Raw genomic sequence first — 24,845 nt, 5'->3', positions numbered from 1 at the left:
ACTAAATTTATGGGAAAGGCCATGATGCTCAGGATCCAACCATATGCACAGAAGGATTGCACTTTCATAATATTGAGAAAGTTGAATTTTTGATATTGCCATATGTCATCATTAATTGCCTTAATTATAGGCCACACTGAAGGCAAATGAGAACTAAAATATCATGAAGTCACATTAAGACCATTTGTATTCTGGAACTTCTCTGAGAGAAACTGAATTAAATTAAAGCACTATGTACAGTGCCAAATTTCAATTAGAGAGAATATGTTTTCATCTTTTCCACTTTTGAATGAAAGCCTTAATCTCCCTTTCATATCTACTTACAGAGATATTATTTTGGAAATTTAAACACTGTTGCAAGGAGGAAAAAAAAAGACCTCAACTGGCAACTGTCATTTGGTTTTAACCAACAGATCAATACTTCACTACTTTGTATATTAAAACAATGTTCGCCTATAAGATAATCACTCAAAGATCCACCTGAATTGCTCAGCTCTCGCACTCCACTGTTGGAACATAAAGACTAGATCTATAGGCCCATTTAAAGAGTTGTCAGTCAGAATTTGTTGAAGGAAATGAATGATGGTGGCAGCTGGACACATTTGAGAACACTGATGACCCTTAAAGAGAAGGACAATTACTAAACATGGGGAAATTGGGGATGACAGTCAATGCAATTGTACCAAGAGCTAAGCATGGTGGAGAAAGAGGGAAATGATACTTAATACCCGGCGATGCTACAGAGCTAAAGTTGTTTTGAGTAACAACCAGTGTCAGCAGTCAAGTCCAGAGAGAATGTAGACAGGGCAGTCAGGTAATAAAAGCAGAAGCCAAGTGAGCTGAAGGTAAATGTAGAAAGTTTGCCTTACTTAGCTGATTCTCTGAGGTTAAAGTTGGTAATTCTGTTAAGAAAGGGCTGATTTAAGAGTGAATCATGGGGATAACTTGGCAACGTTATGGAATTCCAAGCCACAGTATTGGACAACACTGACTCTCTCAAGACAGTGAAAATAATCTAGTTGCAACTTGCATATTAACCTGACAGGCTTACTGTGATTATAATCCTTATTTTCTATAGTTAGGTAGGGGCGTGACATTTTACAAAGCACCTCTACATTAATCTGTCATAATTCTCCCCGAAAATGAAGTAATTTGGTCTCTAGAAGTAAAGGAACTCGATTCTCTTGATTCTCATTTTCAACCCTACGGAGCCCTAGTAAAGGCTACTGTAGATCTGTTTATCAGCTGACTCCCTAACTGCCTACTCACTGCTTCCTGTAGCCATGACCAAATGAAACCTTTCAGTCTCATCCCTACCATCTTTCTTTCTGCCCTATATTTACACCAGCCTTTAAATAGACAGTGAGCTCTGGTTCTGGCACCAGAGACCCCTTTCTCTAGTTTTTTTTTTCACCATGAATGGAAGTCTAGACCATCTGTAAGTTACTCACTTCTTTTCCTGTTTAGTCCTCTGGTCAACAACACACCTAGTAGTAAGATAGCTTCACTAAGACACATCTAGTATCCACTTGATGCCAGAATGTAAAATCACGTTCATTGATTACACATAACCACTAAGTTATCCACTCCAGTGAATGGAAAAGCCCAGTAAGGCATAGTCAGGAAAATGTAGGAGGAATCTAAAATTATAAATATACATTTGCCATAGATAATTACTTAGAAGCAGTCTTCAATATCACTTACTGTTCTATTTTGCATTACATTCTTTTCTAGCGGAAGTAGCAAAGCAGCAAAGCAATCAGCTTAGTGAGAGGCAAATACATTTATAATGTGTTCTACTAAGTACTAAATCACATTGTTTCCCTCCCAGTCTTTGATTTTAAGTTGACATGATTATTTGGAGGACTATAGAATGATGACTAGATTATAAGTTCTTCTGGAAGCCAGAAATCAGTCTCATTCATATTAATGGCAGCATTTGGACTTTGAACAATGTTTCAAAATAATAAAGTCTTAAACACTAAAGAAACTATGTTAAATTCATAAACACACAGCAGAATTAGAAGTCCACAACTATGTATTTAATTCAAATACTTAAGTAGTTACTGAAAGAAAATTTCATCTTCTTAAAGATAAAGAACAATTTCAGTGGGAACTCATTACATTTATCCACTCACTAATCTACTCATATATTCACAGCGAACTTGTTCTCCCTATTTGTTATTTTGGTGCCATGAGCAAATGCAAAGTATGTGATGTAGAGAAATTAGTTTCACTAACTACTAATTTTACTTGGGTATTTTTTATTTGGCTCTTTTACTTTTAATATAGTCTTAAATAGAATAGAATGAATTAAAATGGCTTGTATCTACAAGAACATGTAGAATTATATCCAGTCATTACATGGAAGGTAAGGTAAAATCTCTCTCTCTCTCTCACACACACACACACACACACAGACACACACACTAACCATAGCAAATATCTATGATTTCCACTTTGTCCATCTCTGGCTTCTTCTACTTTTATGTTTTATACTGGTCCTGTATTTTATATCTACCACATGTATTCATTCTGGTAGGCTTGCTTCTTCTTATCTTCTCTAGTAAAGCTTGCTGGAAGATACCTATGCTGGCTCAGTAAGGCATCTTCCCCTTTGAAGCAGAATATTAAAAATTAATATGGGGATTGGCAGGAAAGCTAAGCAGGTAAAGGTATCTACTACAAAGCCTGATGACTTTTGGAATTCATAAAGTAGAAAGAGAAAACTGTTTTCAAAATGTGGCCTCCAATTGTGGGAAACAGCATGCATGAAGGCACATACATAAATACAACAATTAAGGGAATAATTTAATAAGATGTTTTTCATGCTTAATTTCTTTGCTGAACTAACAATATTGTTAGGGAACCTTGACACCATTTGACTAAACTCTTCCAGGACAAATCCTTCATTTTTTTCTTCTTTCTTTTTCTTCTTGATACTGACGATAGAAGCCAGGATCTTCACTTAGAAAATCCCTTTGTAAAACACACACTTTATTTTGTTTTCTGAGGATCTGATATGTGGTGAATTTTCAAGAAAGTGAAGATGGTAAAAATTGGACATCTACCAAGCGAATAACGAATCTATTTCGGGACAACTTCCATGTACAACGACAATGAAGAGACCAGACAAAGGCAAGAGAGAGGCAATTTAAAAGGAGAACGTAGGAAAGAGTATTAACCACTGGGGGTTCTTGTTTTAAAAAGAATGACAAGATTTCCATACTTTATAATTTTGACATATAAACTTTAATTGCAATCATTGATTCATCTTCAAAATTTTTATAGATTATCATTTTATATAAGAATCTGATAAAAAAGTTATTTTTGTTAGAAAAAAAGCTACAGCTAGTGAGGAAAATGATGTTAGGAAAGAAAGAAAATTTGTTATTCACTACTCTATTTTGAGACACTAACATTTACATGACCCATATTTTTATTAAAAATCTTTCATTTAAATTAATAAGGTCTTTTGATAAACAAGGGTTTCTTGCATTTATTCTTCTGGTAATGAACAATAATGCTTTTGGGGTAACCAGCTGACCTAATTTCCTTTTTATTTTATTCAGTATATATTTATTGAATGTCTATTATATGTCTGAAAAAGAATTGAGGTATTGGAAACTAGAATAGGTCTTAATATTTCTTAATCTTTCAAAATTAAAAATATTGGCTAATTTCAGTACATCAATTTAAGAAACATGAAATCACTTAACAACATACTAAAAATCAAAGTATGTATATATTAAAGTATGCAAGAATTTGGACATTACTTGAAAAAAGTATTTAACTACATAAATGCATTCAATTACCTGAACATAAAAAGTTAGTACCTTAATGTTAAAGGTATAATTCATTTCCTTGCTGCTAAAGAGAAAAAACTAAAAACTATGTAATTATTTATAAATAATAGTTTTCCAATAATAATCTTTATTCATGTCTTTTCATAAGGACTTCACCCACATTCATATTAGGATGACTAATGTGAACAGTGGGAAAGTCTTAAGATCTACAGATTGCTTTAATCAAACATTCTTGTGTGGGAGTTCTCCAAATTACTTACTTCCTCCTTTAATTTCTTAACAACAACTCTGCAAGAGATTGCGAGAATATGTAAATATGCTTTATATTTCTGAAAGGAAGAAACAAAGAGCTGAAGAGATAAAAAAAGGATCATGAGGGGAGACAGGCACCTCTGATGGGCGATATGCATGAAATTGTATGCCTTAGAAGAGACTCCATTTGTCAGCAGGATACAAAGGAAAGATTCTCTCCTCAGAACACACAAGAGTGGGAGGTTCATTGTTTTATTGTTTTCTCCCTTACACAAGTGGTCTCTGTAACTTGGCTAAATGAAGGCAGCTCTACTTGAGGATGCCACAATTACAACTTTGATTCAGGTCAGAAGTGGTGGCGAGGCAGGGAGACAGAAGATCAAAAATGAGGTGTTGGTAAATGGTGAGGTTTAACCCTCTGAGTATTTGGGTCATTTCCTGGGCAGAAAATACCTGCTAAGGAGGAAAAAAAGACCTTAAAAGAAAACGCAGACACTACAAAAGCCACAATGGAACTAAGGTGTGACAAGAACAGAGAAAGGTATTGATTCACCTGCCCCAAATTTCATTAGAAACAGGGTACCTGTGAACATAGACAAGAAAGACAGAATGAGTTAAGAGGACTTAGTAAAGGTTAAATATAACTTTAGTGAATGTGAAAAGAAATAAGTTCAAAGCACTGGAATAAGCAAGTTCACTAGGTCACTGCAGCTACTAAATTTTCTTTGTCCACCCCCATTGTATCTTCAAAAACAAGTGATATTTGACTAATTGGTTTAATATTTTTATGTAAGATTGTTGTTCAACTACATCTATTCCTTGAGTCCTAGAATTGTATTGGAAATATTTTAAGTTGTTCTGGGAATGGATTTCTATGGCAGAGTACTGAACGTGATCAGGGAACTGGACTTGATCATCAGTTTTGTAAGCCTTCTTTGGTTAGCTTCCTTAAGTAAGACAACAGACAAAGCTGAATTTTAATCTTCATTGCATCGAATATGCTGTGTTTCCTATGTATTTCTGGTAACCATGAAAATTGTCTTCCTATAGAAATCTGTATTGGGTGCTATGAAGAGTTGATTCAACTGTTGCTCTTCCAGAAGAGCAGATGTTCATATGCGTTGGCTCATACCTGCCTGTCATCCCAGTCTCAAAGCATTTCACACTTTCTTCTGACCTCCACAGGCATTCACACCCATACATATATCATACACACACACATATAGGCATGAATAAAAATAAAGCTTTTGAGAAAAAATCACTATTATAGGACCAGCGAGATGGCTCAATGAGTCAGACTGCTTGATGCCCTGCCTGATGACAATGAGGTGGAGGACGAACATAGACTCCCACAAATAGTCCTTTGTGTACATGGCTGTGCACACATGGGCACATACATATACACACACAAATAAATAAATGTAAAACAATTCAATATTGCTTGTGAATTGTATATAGGGTTTTTTGGTTAGGTTTGTTAATTTGACACGAGATAAAGGAACCTTGGTTGGTCAAATGCCTCCATCAGATTTTGTGTAGACATCTTCGTAAGACACTTTCTTGATTAATGATTGATGTGGGAGGGTCCGTGAACACTTTGGACAATGCCACGCCTGGACAGTTGGTCTTGGGTGATTTAAGAAAGCAGGTTGAGCCAGTCAAAGAGAATAAACCAGTTAGTAGTGTTCCTCAATGTCTTCTTCTATAGTTCCTACCTCTACGTTTCAGTCCTGAAGTTGTGCCCTGACTCCCTTTCACTATGGACTCTAAGCTACAAAATGATATAAATCCTGTTCTCTCTAAGTTGCTTTTAGTCATGGTGTTCATCATAGTAATAGAAAACTAATTAACATGTCATTAATGTATCCAATGATTAAGATAAATTTTTGCAGTTACGAAGTTTACAGTATTCTTAATGATAATGCATTCTTAAAAATGCATTATATTGTGATATGCAGTTATATAAATATCACTGAGTAAACATGCAGAAACTTTGATAGTCAAACCTTTGATGCCCCTATATGATACAAACTGTGTATCTTAGACTACATACTTGTAACATGTGTTAAGTAAGGTTTTCAGTTGTAGTAAAATGGTATTTGTGTATTTCAATATGTATTAACCGTAGCAAAGGTACAGTAAATGAACTGGGCAAGTGGGACTTTGCAGCTCCATTTTAGCATTACAGGACCACAGTCATATCTGTAATTTTGACATTTGTGAAATTCTATCAATTCTCACAGATGTATATTCCACATTGCATACACAGCTTGTGTGTGTGTGTGTGTGTGTGTGTGTGTGTGTGTATGTGTGTGTATGTATTGCAATGGCACTTATGGACATGAGTGTATGTGTGTGTGGGATATGAGTACACATGTGTACATGTATGTATATATCAGAGGATAACTCTGGTTCTTGTTCCTCAGGTGCCACCTTCTTTTTTGACTGATTGCCCCCTTAGCTTGGAATGACTTAGAAACCTAGGCAGCTGACACAAGAATCCCAGGGATCTGCCTATATCCATCAGCCTGGCCAGCACTAGGTTGCAGGTGCAAGCAGACTGAACTCAGGTTAAGAAGTCAGGTATTCTACAGACTGGGCTAACCTCACAGTCCCCAGTTTATGAGCTTAAATTTAGAATGGACCTGGAAATATCCATTTGTTTAGCAATCAGGCTATGACATTATATGAACTGCTTGCTTAACTGCTGAATGAAAAATTTCAAACAAAGATTGAGCCATAAATCTCAAGTATCCCTAACACTAAACCTCAGTAAATTTCAAAGTTTTCTCTGATACAAATAAAAGACAGCTCCTTAATTTATTATAGATAAGAAGCTCATTAAAAGTAAGAGGTAAGATTTTTAATGACACAAATTAGTTTGTACTCTAGAGTTTTATGAAATGTTTGGAAAAACAAGCTTGCAGTAGTTTCATGACTCTAAGGAATGGTAAGAGATTAAGAAGACACAACTGGACCTGGGAAACAACTGTTTGCACTACCTGGTATTACTGAGTAGAAAGAAATAAGTATCAAATAACCTGTGAAAAGTTTTTTAAAAAATCTATGAGACTAAATATCACAGCTCCTTGAGAGTAGGTATTGGAGGAAGAAAATGCCTTGGCTCTGAATTTCTCTAGTTGCATTGCACACAGGGCATGTATCTAACATACTGAACATAAGATTCCCTTTGTAGTAAAATGGTGATGTTTGTAATTCCTAAGTAGGTTCTTGTGAGAGTCAATATGCTAATGTATGTAAACCGTTAACACAGGGCAATAATGGCATTTGATGGTATCAATAAATTTTAGTAAGTGACTCTTTCCAGCATTGGGAACAACATGCATTTCATATTTAAGAAAAGAATTGGGTACTGATCTAGATTAGGACATTAATATGTCATGTGATGAATATAGAGGGAAATCTAAAACACATAAATGCTTATATACCTGAGAAATCAGCAACTTTTTAAAGAATCAGATTGTATTATAAGTCTATGTTGTCCTACTTCACTGCCCTGTTAAACAATTGCAACTTTTCAACAAGATTTGATGTATGGGCTGGTTCATGATTAGAACTCCTAGGGAGGGGGTTTCATGTATCTTAGACTGGTCCTGAACTTGCAATATACTTAAGGATTACCTTGAACTTCCAATTCCCCTGTTTCCATCTGCTATGTGTTGTATTACGTATATGGACCACCATGCATGTTTTATGATGTCCTAGTGATTGAACTCACAGATTTGTGCACTCTTGGCAAGCACCCTATCAACTGAGCAGTATCACAGACCCAGTTTCTACCTTGAGTGATTTTCTTCTAATATCATATTAATTTTATTAAGTGCATCTCATCTCTGCATAACTCTTTAAAACAAACATGTTGAAGATAATTGAAACACACTTGAGATATATGCAACGAATTCATATGGTATAAAGTAGCCAGGAGGTATGCCTATCTTTGTAATTCTTCATTAGGAAAACAACCAGACGAATAACACTAAGAAATACTTTTAAGACAGCCAGAAAATTTGATGGTTATCAGAAACTCCAAATGTAGATATGGAAAAAATCATGCTATCCACCACTGAAAATTTATGAAAGAAAAGACATATGTGGTGAAGGACATCCTTTTATGCAAAGGAGTCTGAGCAACTTCTTCTTTCTGTTGAAGTGGTTTCTGCCGAGGACATTTCAGAATGCATCTGGCAGAGTCTTTTGGAGTTGTGATCGTCAAAGAAAGCTGATGAAATGCAGGAGACTGAAGAGACAGCTGTGAGCTGTTTCATTTTTTAAAAAAATATAAAATATCTACAATGTGACAATTAATCTCTGCTGTCATGTTTCAAAATATGAAAATTAGAATATTAATGTAGGTTTTCTAGAATGATTTTAGAAGTTAAATCTTGGCTATTGTATATTTTTTCATCAAATGCCTTTCTAGAAATGCTTTCCACATACTTCACAAAGAAATCATTATGCACGCAACGTAGAACTGTCTCATTTCAAAGGCACCTTATGCATTTCATTTCTTAAAATATCACTGGTCAACAAAAAATGGTCAGTGGGAGCTTTCTACTTTTCACAGAGGCCCCTGTAGAGATAACAATATATGAAACACCACTGAGAGTTCAATTAAATCTATATACTTAAATGCACTTTTCAGAACAAAGAATGCAATAAGTACATGAAATTCACTGAGTTCTCTCCACTCTGTCATGCTAAAATTATTCAAAGTAAAATTTTATATTGCTTCATTATTATTTTTAAATTATATTTCATCTCTCGTTGGCCAAAATTCTCTCTATTTTTGAAGTGTGCGTACTTGTAGCTCATGAGTCATGTGCTGTTTCTTGAAATAAGCATGGATGAGCAAGCTCAGAGCTGCCTCTTGGCACGGGAAACCTGCTGATCCCCAGATATTTTTTTCCTTCTGAGACATCAAAGGAAGTTGGAACCTGGGATTTGTTTATGATCCCAGGTGTTCTCTATCTCTGGGATGAGCTGAATATCTAATATGAGACTACAGGATTTCCTGTGTGATTTTCACTACAAAATCCCATGAATAATTAACTAGTAAGAAAAAAAACTTTTGTGATGGTGAATCTTCCTTTGGGATAAGAAGTCAGAAAATGCTCCATTTTAGATTATTTCATTCTTCATTAATCCTGAAGAAAAAAAAAGACACATTGCTGCTCTATACCATGGCTGATCTAAAGACTGCAGACATACTTCTTGGCAGTGTATAAAACACACTGTGAAGTGCTCCTTAATTCATGGCCTCCTGTTACTCTCCAGTTTGCATACTGTGAATGGATATGCATCTGATTTTCAAATGGTCAACAGTACATAAAACTTAGACATAATTACTTTAATCACACTGAAAAAAATCAGTTTTGATGCTATTATGCACATAATTGTATAAAATTTACTATCAGTTTCTATTTGCTCAGTCTTGGAGAGACTCAGAGTGGTCATACTACTGCATCTTTGCTTTTCTATGCACTGCGTCTTCTTGTATTAAAAACATTGTTAATACAGGCATTCCTGTACAGAAATCCATCACCCAAATTAGATGCTGTAGGGACACGCGATGTGGGAGCAGCCTAAGATCTGTTGCCCTCTTTATGTTTACACGATTATTTTATGCCCTCCCAGAGAATTTGTCAGTACATGCAAATTAAAGAGTAATATCTTTTAAAAGAAAAGTATAGGAATATACATACTATAAGGGACACATTCATACTGCACTTCAAGGTATTTATAAGTTCCTGGACATGGGTCTGGAAAAACATCAGGACCTGCCACCACAGCACACTGGGTTCTGTTATTGCATCTGAAATCAAAAGAAATAAAGAAATAGTAAATTTATGCAAATTTAAATCATCATGAACACCAATACTGACATTATGTTACTTCTGGTTACAGAGAAGATTTTGCTACAAAGGACTTCAAATTTATTAAAGGAGAATCTGCAGTGTGCTTTAAGAATTAAAAGACAAACATCTATTTATGCATTTTGCTCATAGTACTTATATTTGCTTGAACAGGGCATAATTTAAAGGTAGCAGTTAAATGTTGCTGAAGCAATGCAATGTCATCCATAAGACATTGAACATGTGAACACTGGGGAGGATTAATTAAGAGAAAAGACCAAGTCCCTTTTCAAAAGCTATACTTAACAGGATACAAAAAATATATTTCTCTCAGATTATTGTAAAACAAATTTAATGGGTGTGATAAAATCAATTTAATAAGCAAAATGTGATACTTAAAACCCCTTTCCATCCTGAAAAATTCAGTAAAAACAGTATTTACGGGTCAATGAGATGGCTCAGCTGGATAAGTTGTTTGATGTAAATCAAGCCTGATGAGCTGAATTTGATGCTCATCATTCATCAGGTAGAGGAAGAAAATCCATTCCTGCAACACCTTGGCATATGCATGCACGCACATGTAAGCACATGCACACAAATAAACGTAAATTTCTTAAACCCATCACTTGATTATAGAAACATATTTATTTTGTATATTTGAAATTAACTACATAAGTAACTGCATCTCAAAGAACCGATTCTCTGTGTTTCTTTTATTCTATCTAATAACGACACCAACCTCACAGTTTGATGTCACTTAAAGTCAGTATTATGCAATTCAAAGGAGTAGCTTTACATTTCTGAAGGGAAAAAAACCATATTACTATTATAACAGAAATACAAATGTGAGTACATCCGCAGTAAGTGGATTAAACTGATTTGGACTGATTTATCCTTGAGGAAAATATATATATATACAATTAAATTTAATTGCCTCTGAAAAAGAATCTAGCTCACAGTAGCCTCATTACTGTACACTTTACTCAGAAACTTCTCAGGTTCAGTAATTTATCCATTAGTGAACTATGGTTGGACTCGCAAACTCATACTATTGGCATGTATGGGATAACCACACTGACTATTCCGTATTATGTCCTTGCTTACTTATTTCAGATATGGAAGATGACTTTAGTCCTTCTTTAGGGATAGGTTTTCCTATCATCTTTTTAAGTGCTTCATTCCCTGATGCAGCACATGCCCCAGAAGAGTCCTAGAACCTGGACACATATATGAAAATACAAGTGCAGGATGCAGTCTGATTTAGAGTAAAGTAAGTATCTACTTGAAGCTAACACATCTCAGGTTTAATGAGGATTTTATTTAGTTCCAAATTAACTTGGAGATATCACTAAATGGCTCAAGCTGAAAATATATTTTATGTTATGAATCAAAGATGAACTGAAATAAAGAATAACATACTAATCCCAGCACTTAACACAAAGAGTTCACAAATACTAATGGACTCCGCTCTAGATGTGACACTTGCTCTCTTGACCAGGCTACCATATCTTAATATTAAGGTAAACTTGAATGCTCTTTAATATGAAGGACAACTGCATAGTGTGCTGTCATTCCTCAAGAAAAGGAACACGACTTCCCTTTTACAAAGAAAACACAATCACAGGCTATATCACATTAAAGTACATGGTATTTCTGGGAAGCCAGCATGGGACTGATCAAGACCCCCTGAACCTGGGTGTCAGTGAAGAGGCCTAGGGAATCTATTGAGCCTTGGGCAGCAGATCAGTACCCATCCCAAGTATACACACGGACTTTGGACTCCAATAGAACAATGTGAGGTGCACTCTCACCCAGAACTCTTGGGAAAGGGTCTAGGCCCTGCCCTATATGAAATGACACACTATGGACACCCCCATGGAGGGCCTCGCCCTCCCTGGAGAAATGAGAGGATAACGGGGGGGGGGAGGGAAGGGCACGGGAGGAAGGGAGGGAATGGGAGAGGGACCTGGAACTGACTTGTGAAGCAACCTTGATTCTTATCTAAATTTAAACTGGAAAATAAAAATTAAAAAAAAAAGTACATGATATTTATAGTTAAAAGAATACAATGGTCACAAATTACACATGCAGATTATTTATACTGAAGGAAGTTTAAATAGCCATCACTTATTATTTTAATTACCCTTTTATCATATGTCATGCACATCTAAGATGAGCTTGTAGTTAATGAGACAGTACATGTGAAGAAGTAAAGAATCTAAAAATACTATGACAATATATGCATCATATCTTATGTAAAATAGCATTACTTTATAATATCTACTCATAGAATAATTTACTATTTGAGTACAAAGTGCTCTGATTATCAAAGGAAGAAACTCATTTCCAAATCTGTAGAATGTTCTCTTTATCTAAGATGCATCATAATCTTTGTATAAATTATACAATAATCATAGTACTGAATGTTTAAATGTTTTGAAGACAAGCTAGAATTGGAAAACAACATTTAAAGAAATCTCTCCTCTTAGTTTTCTGCTAGTACTTAAGTTTCTGTAAATTAAAGGGAAATTAATTTCCTTATTAAGTCAAAATATTTGAACAATTTCTACACTTAGAATAATTTCAAAATCATAGGTACCATCATCCTAAGTGTGAAATAAAATAATCTAATGTTCTTATGTACCTAACTTAGATGCTTCATTGTTTATTTTTAATATAAATCTTAGATGTTTTATTTAATTTTTAAAAGAAACTGGCAATTATTTTGTAAAATTGTCAAGGCCAAGAAAGACATAAGAAAGGACAAGAAAATATTCCCGAGTAAGACTATCTAATAGCTACGACAACTAACTATAAAAGGCACCTTAGTTGGGTCCTAGAACAGGAAAAGAAAATAGGTATAAAGAGCATTTAAGGGAAACCTGATAAAGTTTCGGAAAAGACTTATAGGCATGGATAAATAATATTGAACCAGACAATGGGGAGTTAACATCCAGAAATGGAGAGGATGAGGGGTTTTATTTACTTTTTATTATGAATATAAGTTAAAAATGATTTCCAGTATTCTTTAAATCTTATATTGCAGATATTTTTAAATTCACAAAAAGATAATAAAAAATATTGCAGTAATACGTTCAAATAAAATTTAGTTCAAAAATTAAAAAAGCAGCCTACTCTTGAACTGTATGAAGGATTATTTATATTGATATTATTTGCAGTATTGTTTTTATTAGATACTTTATGTGAAAACCATCTCTATGCTAATATTAATGTCTTTGGAAGCTGACACTGATAAATGTCAGGTAGAATTCTGAAAGACAAAAAGAAATTAATAATCTGCCAAAACCAAATCAACCAACTAAACAAACACAAACAAAGTAACAACCCAAAACTCCTGTAATTGGAGTTTTAAAAAACATATCAATGAAGTTGTTATTTTATTACATCACAGGGCTGGTGAGCCTCTTACAAAAACATATTAGGTAAAAATGTGCTTGTTGTTGTTGCCAGTATTATTATCGTTACCCTGAGTTAGTAGTTTCAAGACAGGATTCTAGTCAGGTAAATGGGAACATTACAAAGAGACAAACAATGCAAGCAGTGTGACATCAAGCATAATATAAATTCTCATGGTTGAGGGTAGAAACAACAGAAAACATTGCCACATAAAGGCATGGAGCTTCACCCATAAAGCCTCAATAATAAGGCTTTCTATGTAACTTGAACAAGGACTATTAGAATCACTAACACGAATGAACAAAAACTTCTACACAGAGATCACCAAACAACACTGAAAAGCAGACGCTGGAGAAATATTCTTCCTGAGGGTTAAGCAAATCAGTTGTTTATCCAATACCAAGAGGTCAGACCTGAATTCATACACATCAAAGCAATACTAAACAGACTTAGCAGATGGTATTTACATGCTTACTTTTGTGTGTATTATGTGACAATAACAGTTATAAAAAGGTCATTAATTTGAGAATAAGCAGATGGGGTATGTGGGAGACTCTGAAGTGAAGAAAGAGATGGGAGAATAATATAGTCGCATATTAATCAAAAACAATGAAGCAACACTGTAAATGTGAAAGTAAACATACAAAAGTAAAGCGATGTAAAGATGAACACCAAAAAACAAACAAAAAAGCAAAACAAAACTTCCAACTATAGGACAAGTCCTTGCTCACATGTAAAGTTATTTCATTTACATAATCTAGGATAAATCCAAGATTTTTAGTAAAAATCCCTTCTTCTGATAATCTAAACTTAGAAATGTTCACATATATCCTGTATGGCACTATTTTTATTAGACCTCATTTTGCCGGTGTATCAATGAAGGAAGCTGTATATGTTTAGGATATATACACTGTTACATTTGAATGTATGTACAAGTCATAAAATGATTCCCCTATATCGAGCTTATTAATATATGATCATCTAACAGAGTCACATATTTCTTTGTTGGAAGGAATTGTGGTCTACTCTCATTGAATACCACGTTACAGACACAGAGGTAACTATCCTCACTAAAACCTCAGCTTTTTAGAGACTGAGCAGATGAGGGTGTGGTTGGTATCCAGGAGGAAGATGAGGTGACTATAGAATGGGTTTGCAGCAGACAAACAACAACAACTGAATTATACTCTTCAAGAGTCTTCCTCCAACTGTTGTCATTAGTTCATGTTCAGAAGAAACCATGTTTAAAATTTCTAAAGGCTGTATTTTTCCTCAATTGACTACTTCATATGAAACAAGTTAATACTTTAAAATTTGTACTAAAATTGATAAAATTCCACTTTTATGACTGCTGTTTTCCTGTAAGACTCTTCCCTAGATTTTAAAATACATTTTCTTTGCACCTAAGGCACAGACATATTTATTTCAAGTACTGATTCTATTTCTATACAGAATGTACAGTTTCTAGACAACTAAGGTATCTGGTACAATGTCAACCTAAAACCATTATATCCAGAAAACCACTATGTACTACTTCTAAGTGTCTCTCCTGTCTTCCAACTGGAAAAGTTTCGCAATTTTTTTTCAATATTGTGGTCTATGTTTTACATTTGAGAGAATCCTGAAAAAGTGGTACTACAATCTATGGAAGAATCTACCTAGCCTATTAACTTCCAGGCCTGCTTCAGTAACACTGTGATTGGGTTGACAGGAAAACCTCATGTCTGACTTAGCAAAGGTCCCAGGGATCGAAACTCAGATCCTCAAGCTTGTAAGACAAGGATCTATTGACTGAGCCATCTCTCTAGTCTTGTTATTTCTTGGCTTGTAGACTGTTTAATTAAAAGTAACAAAATTTCAAAACTTTCTAATAACTAACAACCAAACATTGTAAGTCAAATGTGTTTATACATTCCTAAGTAGTCCTTACTATTTACTTAATCATTTTGCTTAATTAGGAGAGTGTTTGAAGTTGACACAGGCTAGCAATATTTTCAAGTATCCTTTCCATTTAATTAATCGTTTGAACTAACAGTTGTTGGAAACAAATAAAATATGAAATCTTTGAGGCCATGTTTTGACTATTTATATGTATAACTTGTCATTATTTTGATGCTTAAAATCAACAGATAACCTAATACAAAATATAATCAGTTTAAAGAAATAACATCAAAAGAGACCATTAAGAAACTTTAGAATAAGGCAATAGTGGTGCATGCCTTTAATCCAAGCATGGCAGAGGCAGAGGCAGAGACAAGAAACCAGAGTGCAGAGGCAGAGGCCAGAGGGCAGAGGCCAGAGGCAGAGGCAGATGCCAGAGGTCAGAAGCCAGAGGCCAGAGGGCAGAGGGCAGAGGGCAGAGGGCAGAGGCATCTCTGTGAATTAGAGGCCAGCCTAGTCTAAAAAGTGAGAGCCAGGACAGTCTCCAAAGCAACACAGGGAAAACCTGTCTTGAAAAAAGACAAGAAACATTTATAAAATCTATACATTAACTATTGACAGGAAAAGCATTACTCCTAGGAATTCCCTTTTGCAATAAAGTAATCATTGAATGCTGTATTTCAACAAGAAAAAATTATCAAGAATGACTGAACAAGAACACAAGATACACCAATCAGTCATTAATCCAGAATTCAGTGTTGACAAGGAAGCAAGCATTGTTCCTTTAACATTAATGAATAAAATTTTACATATAGCTAAACCCTCAGTAATGCTAAGGAAAGATCTTAGAATTTCAAATTATAGGGCCTGGGTCAGCAACCTAAGCTGACCTAACTTTCAATTCCCAATAAGCAGGTAAAAGCCAGCACAGTGAACCACACCTGTGGTCTCAGCTCTGAGATTCTGAAAGACTTCTCCGACTCTAAGAATCCAAACTCAAGATGTAATCACTTACTCTGATACATTCAGCAATTGCCCAAAGCTATGTGGTTGCCTGGTCTTGAATTTCCATCTCCATGATCATAAGTTAAAGTACCAATCTCTATTTATTAAATTAGCTGCTTCAGAGACTGCTTGCTATAAAACATGACTAATAAAAACTCTACACTCAAGAGTTCAGTGATAGTAGAAGTACAGTAAATTTTGCTTTAAAACTTCACTCATACTCATGATGAATTTGCCATCTTATTTTATTTCATAATTTAACATAGTGTTGAACATATAGCCATCAGTGGATTTAAAAAAAATTTACAGTAAAGAGAAAATCCAAGATCTTGGCTGCTTTGATGACCATAGTAGTCTTATCCAAAATAATTAGAAGAAGACAGACATTCGCACAAAGCCAATTCATTAGCTTATTATTCTTCCAATGTGAAAGTTTTTCTCCAGAATGTTTTCTAAGTTTTATTCATTTTATTTGTTGTTTTAAATAGTGGTATGACTTATGAGTATGCTCAAGAAAGCACTTTCCTACTGAGTGAAATCACACAGGAGTTGCTAATGAAGACTATTAGAAGATACACACTGCTGCTTTTTAAAAAGGTGCTTTTCACACAAACAGGTTTTGATTACACAGTGACTGGGAAGAAGGATTGCATAAAGGAAGAATATTAGCTTTGAAATTAGACAAACTTGAAAATGAATCATAGGTCATTCCCAGCTCTTACAGATTTTCTAGTTACTTTCTATCCTCTGAGCCCCACACTGCCTCATCTCCATAACACGCGCACTTTCCATATTTCATAGTTACTGTATGAATGAATGGAAAAGTCACACAGCGTGTACAAATATATTGATAGCCACAGAAACAACACTGCTGATGGTAAGGAGGGAGGAGGATTTGGAGAGAAGGAAGAGAAGAAAGAGGAGGAGGAAGAGAAGAAGGAGGGGGAAGGAGAGAAGTTGGAAGGAGGGAAACTGACCAGAAGAAGAAAGGAAAGCTCAGGGCTTATTTAGAAAAACAGTGAATTAAAGAACTGATTATGTTCTCATATTTAGCTAATGGACCAGAAATAATATTAATCTTGTGATAGTTTAACAGAAAAGATACAATGCATTTTGTCATATTTTAGTGACTGAGGGAACAAACTACCAAATGTTTGTACACACAGTCACATTTATCAGATTTTTTATTTCATTATTTTCTGTAGGGCTTGCAATAAGACTCACAATATGACATGAGAATCATTTCTATGTTCTAAAGGACAGTTAATGATTTGATATAATTTCTATCCTCTACTCATACAGAAACTGCCCTGGCAAGCTAGACCTTTGCTCTCAAGGTTTTCAAACTACAAGGAACAAATAATTTCCTTTCAAAGACATAAAGGATTAATGCTGAATAATAAATTAGTCAGGTGAATCTGACGCAATCACTGGATATTTATTCTTTTCATTTTTTCTTAACCATTGAGTTGCTCAGACACCAAAAGTCATTGAGAAGAAAGCCTCCTAAAATGTTTAGTTGACATATGGGCTTTCCCAGCTGCAACCCACATAATTGTCAAATTGCCCTTTTTAGGTTTTAAAGATCAAAGTCAAATTATTAGTACCTTTTAGTTTATTTGGTAGTCAATTTTGTGAGTCTCCCAGTTACGCCCTGACACCAAAGGAGGAAATTAAATCCAGAAAATACACTGAAATTAAAAATCTAAAAACATGCAATAAAAACATAAAGGTTTTATTCCTACCTTTACTATTTTAATATTTCAGTAATATCATTACACAAAGTATTTGATGGGAGAATTTCAGCAAAGACAAGTTTACTGACAGTATTGCTGCATATGTAAAGGCAAAATGTGTGCTTTTGCTTGTTGTTTGTTAATGTAATATTTTATTGATTTTTGAGAGTTTGATACATGATTACATGCATTTTGCTCTTATGTATTTGGCCCTATGTATTTTGATCATATCCACCATGACAATTCCTCTCAGATCCACCTCACACATACACCATCTTGGTGTCCATTTTTAGCTTTAAATTTTTAGGTTCTGATGTATTTACTATATGAGTATTGTATTTCTATAATTTCAACCACTCCTCTCCTTCCACTGTCACTGGAGCCCCACAACTACCTCACAAATCCATGGCTTTTTCCTCCTGTTTCTGAGAATTTTTACTTTTACAATGAACTGTTTCAAAAATTAATTTGTTACACATATTAAGAAAACTGATAATGCCTCATTTTATTCCAGTTTATATGAATTTTATTTCACTACAGTGTGGGGATTTTATTATCCTTATTCATAAATTTCTTTCATAGGTCATTTAAAGCCTCTTATAGGTAAACACACACAAAAAAAACATATTAAAAACCATTATTTGTCTTTGTAGATTTGTCTAAGCTGTTTCTGTATTTTTACAATATTAACTGGTTGAAACACTCAAAAGGACAATATTTATCATTCAATGGACTGCTACTCTAACACACACATATACGAGTAATAACCTTATTTTCAGTTGAATAGTTTATCAGTATATTGTAGCAATAATCAATGATGCAGGAGATATACTATCACCATCAATGCTCAATACTGGAGTCCATCTTTCTTTGATGAGTTAGTCGTACAATATTCAGTTTGAAAGAGAAATTGAAATGGAGCATTACCTCTTAAGCAACAAAGACAAAAATGGTAACATAACAATCTATCAAATTATCCCAGAGGTTTTGTGATTTTCGCAGTACAAGAAGTAAGATAGCATAGAACATCAAAGTGGAGTGAAAAAAATATAAACCACTCTACAAAATACATAAATACACTATTCATATATCCAAAGGAAATAAAAGATATCCAGAAGCAAGAATGAAGAACAAAGAAAAATCAAATTTCCTGGTGTCTTAAAGCATACCAGTAAAAGGCAAATACGGTCCAAAAATAAAAATAAAGTTACAGCTCAAAACTTTTAATCTTCAAATTTTTTAATGTGGTAAATCTATTGCTGCAGATCAACTGCCTCCTTCATTCCTTAGCTAAAGGTAGTAATGAGGTTCCATATTATAAACTGTTCTTTCTCCCGTTTAGAGAATAGACATGCAGTTTATTAAACATCCAGATTTACCCGAAAGACAATTACAAGGCATAGGAAAAAAAACCTGTTTCACAACAATACCTCAAAAATTCTTAATGTAAATTCCATCAGCAAATGATAGGAATGACAATGGATAAATCCCTCAACTTGATTAACTTAGTGACCCAGAAAGAAATGCATTTTGCTTCAATTTAGCCAAAACAGACTAGAAAAGTACTCACAAGCATTTCTTGTCCAAAAACAACACAAAGAAAAAAATCAGAGTTCACTTCTGGCTCTTAAAAGCTACTCACTAGAGTTCAGGATTAAATATAAAAGTATCCTTTCTTCAATATATCAATATTCCTATTTTTAAAAGTAGTTTAAGCTCTAGAATGCTTAATGAAATTTAGACACAAATGGAATATCAGTAGTCCAGCCTTTCTCCCTCTTGTGGCTCAGTTATCTCAGTGGAAGAGGAACTAAGAGAATGCAAGAGCCGGAATTCAGGGAGGACTGGAACAGTGTCCTCTGGACATAACAGGACTGCTATACTGCAGCAGTGGTTGCCCTCAAAGTTAAAGCCAGGCAAGACTGCAACACGACACATGGGCTCATGGGTCCCACCCCTAGCAGAGGAGCTCATTGCTTCTATGGGATGGAGAGTCACTTCTCTTTAATAGTACACCCTCTGCTAAGCTGGGGATGGTCCCATACCCCTGATTTTATAGAAACACAAATTGGAGGACACAAGGTTGGGAGGAAATACAGAGTTGAGAGTGGATCTTGTTCAAGTTAAGGGAAAAAGTTGGTGTGGACATGATTACAATAGGTTTATGCATGAACAGACTTTTCAAAGAACAAAATGCTTATATAAAAAAAATTGGCTTTCCACTTTACATCTGTTTTTCTCATCTAAGACATAACACCACAATTTCCAGTAATCTGGCTACTTTGAGTAATGATACTTCATTTGGGGAAATGAGAAGACAGTGTGACAAGGCTTTTGATATACAATCAATTCAATGTGCAACCAAGTCAACAAAGAGTAGGGAAAAGCTACTTCATACAGATGAAACCCATGTGCTTTCATATATAATTTTTTATTTAACTTTTTACACATGTTATTCTCAGTTCCCTCTCTTGCCCCTCCTCCCTCGGCCCCCCATTCCTCCCAACACCCATCCCACTCCATCTACCCTCAGCTCCCCAGGGAGGGCAAGCCCATCCATCAGGGATTTTCAGAGTCTGTCATGTAATCCTGGAGAGGGCCTAGGTCCTCCGCCATGTGACCAGGTTGAGAGAGCATCCCTCCATGTGGAGTGGGCTCCCAGAGGAAACCAAAACTTGGAGCTCCTAACTTTCATACTCTTTATCCTTCATTATAAAAATGTTAGTGAGCCAAAGTTCAAGCACTTAAATTTGTTTCGTTCTGTATGGGTGTTTGGAGAGAAGGCAGTTACCCCAGTATTCTAGCTCCTCGCTAATATTTTATTGCAGGAATAGAATAGATTTTTGGGTATTAATGATTCTGTCTCTTTACTACCAATATATCAACATACAATGAACTCTCTAATGACAGGGTCTTATATCGCCTAGGTTGGTCTCAAACTCACTGTATAGCCAAAGACATATTTGATCTGTCCCTTCTTGTGTCTCATTTCCTGAGTGCTGGGATTACAAACTTGCATCACCATACATATTTTATGTGGTGCTGAAGAATTAAGCCCAGGGTTACTTTCATGCTCGGGAAATAATCTATGAATCAAGTTACATCAGCTTACAGAGAACACTATTATACAAATACATGAATTGATGCACATTTTAATTAGTGGGAAATATTTTTCTGAAAAAAATAACCAAATAACTGTCATTTCTGATAATTTCTGCCTTTTAAACTATGTTTAAACTGTGGACTCAAGTCAATTAGTGTTACCTTTTTGTTGAATGGTCTATCAAGGTGCTTTGGGGTCATCTCATCTAAGTTCTCTCTGTCTTTCTCTGTCTCCCTCTCTCCATCTCTCTTTCTGTCTGTCTGTCTGCCTGTCTGTGTGTGTGTGTGTGTGTATTCCTTCTTTGTGTTGAGAACACATAATTATGTGTTCTAGTTTATATTCCCATTGATTTTCACTGAAGCTCATAATATTTTTTTCTGAAGCATATAACAACATGTCACAAAGCCAATGGCTGAATCGAAAGACCTCTATTATCTTTGCCTTCTTCCTGGATTGGTGGGCAGTCTTTGCTGTTTCTTGATTTCCACTAAAAGCATGCTGATTGCTGCTTTGGTCAACACCCACATATTCTCTCCTGTGTGTGTGTGTGTGTGTGTGTGTGTGTGTGTGTGTGTGTGTGTGTGTGTGCGTGTGTGTGTGTGCATGTGTGTGTGTGTGCGTGTGTGTGTGTGTCTGTGTCTGGGTGTATTTACTTCCAAATTTAACCTTTTAATACAGATATCAGACATGTTAAATTATAGATCTGAAATTACCTAATGTGACCCAATCACACCTACAATAGCACCACTTCTGAGAACACCATGTTCTTAAGTACTCAGAGTCAGTACTTTAGCATGAACTTGGTCTGGAAGTGCCGTTTTATACACATAAATGCTTCTCAAGGGTTGATTTTAGTACTTGGTCAATTACTGGTCTATATAACTTTTAAAGTTTTATTTTTTAATTTTTTGAGAATATTTTTAAAAAGTGAGTATTGTATTTACATCCCATGTCCTCTCTCCTTCATTCAACTCTTATAAGGTTGTTCCCAATCTGTTTCATATATAAATTTATATTCTACATGTCCAATAACAATAAATCGGTCTTCCTTCAAACTCTATTGGTTGATGACAAAACTAGGAAACTTAATGAGTATATTTATATTATCATGTCATCCCTTTTGATATTTTGTTTTATATATAAGCAAAAAGAGCATCCTTGCCTCCAAAACAATACAGAGAAACCCTGTCTCATAAAAACCAAAAAAAAACCAAAACAAAACAAAAGAGCATCCTTATATTTATACACACACACACACAAACACAACTCTTTTTTTGACATGTGGTCTTATGTAGCCAAGGCTGGCCTTGAACTCACTGTGTAACTAGGACAGAGTTTACACTCTTGATTTCTTACCTCAATACTAGGACACTAGGAAAAGAGCCAGGAAGTAATTAAAGAGTCTTCCTATATGTGGAAGTGTTGGATATTTTTCAATAAAAGTTGTTCTGGTTTTTTTTAATGAATGGATAAAATAAAAGCTAGGCATGATAGTATACAAACGCAGTTCCAGCACTCTGCATGCTGGGGTAGGAGGACCAAGAGTTTAAGGGCATCCTGTTATTGGGCAGCTCCAGGCCTATTTGAGTTTCATGGTGAGACCGTCCCCTCCAACCACACAAAAAGTAAGTGGTATATCCTATGTATAATACAAGGATCATGTTAGTTTGAATTCTAATTAATTGATTTATTGGTCTTTAAATGTATTCCTACAGAGCCTAGAGTAATTGACCCTGTAAGTTATCTGCCTTTTTTATTAAGTTAAGGAGGACATTAAAACTTTCCAAATTCTGAATAGATAATTCTGACTTCTCAGGCTCATGTGCTTTAACCCTCTCTATAGAGCTTCTTTTTCTTTAAATGTTCACACACAAAAACACCCTCTCTCTTTCTCTCTCTCTCTCTCTTTCTCTCTCTCTCTCTCTCTCTCTCTCTCTCTCTTTCTCTCTCTCTCTCTCTCTCTCTTTCTCTCTCTCTCACTTTTAAATTCATGAATGCAACTTGAACACACATATGTTATCTCTATTTATAAGACTCCAGCTCTGCCCACTTGGTATAATCAGAGTTGATTGACAATCATTAACCTTTAGATTCTGTCTCCTTTATATTTCTCCTATAAAAGGAATATACAAAATGCAAGTAAGCAAGGATTGCATATTAACTTTAAGTTATTTTTACTTCTAGTAAAACAAACAAAAGCTTGAACATAGATCCATTTTTATCACATTCTGCCTTTAAGAATAAGGGAATAAGAAAAACTGGGGTTGGAGTCTCTACTTCCATGTTAATTGTGCTAATGTGGGTTCAATTTTACTACTCCTCTTCTCCCTTACCCCTGCTCTTTTCCTATGCTTCCTGTCCCCTCCTCTCTGTATCTATTTCTATTTATCTCCCTTCTCTGTTCTTCCCTTTCTCCTTTTTCTAGAACTCCTACCATGAATGTGTGTCTATGATGATATCTTATTTATGATTTATTAAAGCTTGCCTGAGGGTTCAGAATGCAAAGCTAGCCACAAGCCATAAAACCAGGCCGTGGTGATACACAAGTTTAACCCCAGCATCCATACTAGGAAGTCATAGAGCCAGGCACACACCTTTAATTCCAGGACTCAGGAAACAAGCAGACATGTCTCTCTGAGTTACTCTCCACAAGAGTGAAGAGTAACAGAGCTCATACCTTTGATCTCAGCATGTAGGCTCACATGCCTCTAATCCCTGTACTAGTGAGCTATAAAAGGAAGAAGCAAAGGGTCTCTTGTGGACATTTGGTTTCCAGACAGGGAGAGCTATTGTCTCTGAGGATTCATGGAGCTACCTGAATCAACCTTTCAGTCTGAGGTAGAGATAAGAGCTAATGGCTGGCTGCCTTGCTTATCTGACCACCATCTTGAACCCTAATATTTATCTCTGGGTTTTTATGTTTCATGTTACTTGTGCTTGTATGTCTGACTGTCTCTCTTCAATGGTGACTTTGAAAACAAATTAGTCTCTTTATCATACAGCTGACCAACTCTTCTGTAACATGTAATAATAACATCAATAATCTTTCCAAAATTGCTCTGGGAATAATAAAGTATCTACAGGGACAATAAAATGCCTATTAAATACCATGCCAAGAAGCTTAAAATTATCAATGCTATTTGCTAAAAACTACAGATAATGAGTCTTTTAAAATGTCAATAATTCCACGTAGTGTCAGGGATTGGCTCACTCTCATGGCATGGATCTCAGGTTGGATCAGTCATTGACTGGCCTCTCCCACAATCTCTGCTTTGGGCTCATAGGAGCTAACAGATTCTGAAGCAATAACTAGGGAGCCTACATGGTTCTGACCTAGACCCTCTACATATATGTGATAGTTATATACCTTGATATATTTTCAGGACTCCTAACAGTGGGAGCAGGAGGTGTTCCTAAGGCTTTGGCTAGATTTTGGAAACCTATTCTTCATACTGTGTTGCCTTGTCCAGTCTTAATATAGGAGGAGGTGCTTAGTTTTATCATAACTTGATATGCCTAGTTTTGTTGATGTCCATGGGAAACCTGGCCCTTTCTGAACAGAAACAGAGGAGGAGTGGATTAGGGTAGAGCAGAGGGGAGGGAATGGGAGGAGAAAAGGGAGGGGAAACTGTGTTTTAGATGTAAAATAAATAAATAATTCTAATTAGTTAAAAAATAAAAAGTATAAATAACTTTGACTGGTATACAATATGTACTGCATTATTACTCATTCACTTTAGAGCAAATGAGTAGAAAATACTCTGGATAATCA

General features: G+C 35.3%; 1 protein-coding gene across 26 annotated transcripts in view; it reads right to left on the bottom strand.

Annotated features, from left to right (window-relative positions):
• The window catches only part of Adgrl3 (adhesion G protein-coupled receptor L3), a 748,011-nt gene that overhangs the window by 332,429 nt on the left and 390,737 nt on the right, over positions 1–24,845 (bottom strand). For all 26 annotated transcript variants that reach the window (XM_013112013.3, XM_013112010.3, XM_013112019.3 and 23 more), the window contains one exon: positions 9,782–9,891. In XM_013112013.3, the coding sequence (XP_012967467.1) occupies positions 9,782–9,891 (110 nt within the window). The remainder of the gene's footprint in view (positions 1–9,781; positions 9,892–24,845) is intronic.

Source organism: Mesocricetus auratus, unplaced genomic scaffold (assembly GCF_017639785.1).
Source record: "Mesocricetus auratus isolate SY011 unplaced genomic scaffold, BCM_Maur_2.0 Super-Scaffold_100006, whole genome shotgun sequence".
In the NCBI taxonomy this organism is placed as follows: domain Eukaryota; kingdom Metazoa; phylum Chordata; class Mammalia; order Rodentia; family Cricetidae; genus Mesocricetus; species Mesocricetus auratus.
Note: the sequence above shows the minus strand (reverse complement) of the source record. Positions and strands in the feature narration are given on the sequence as shown.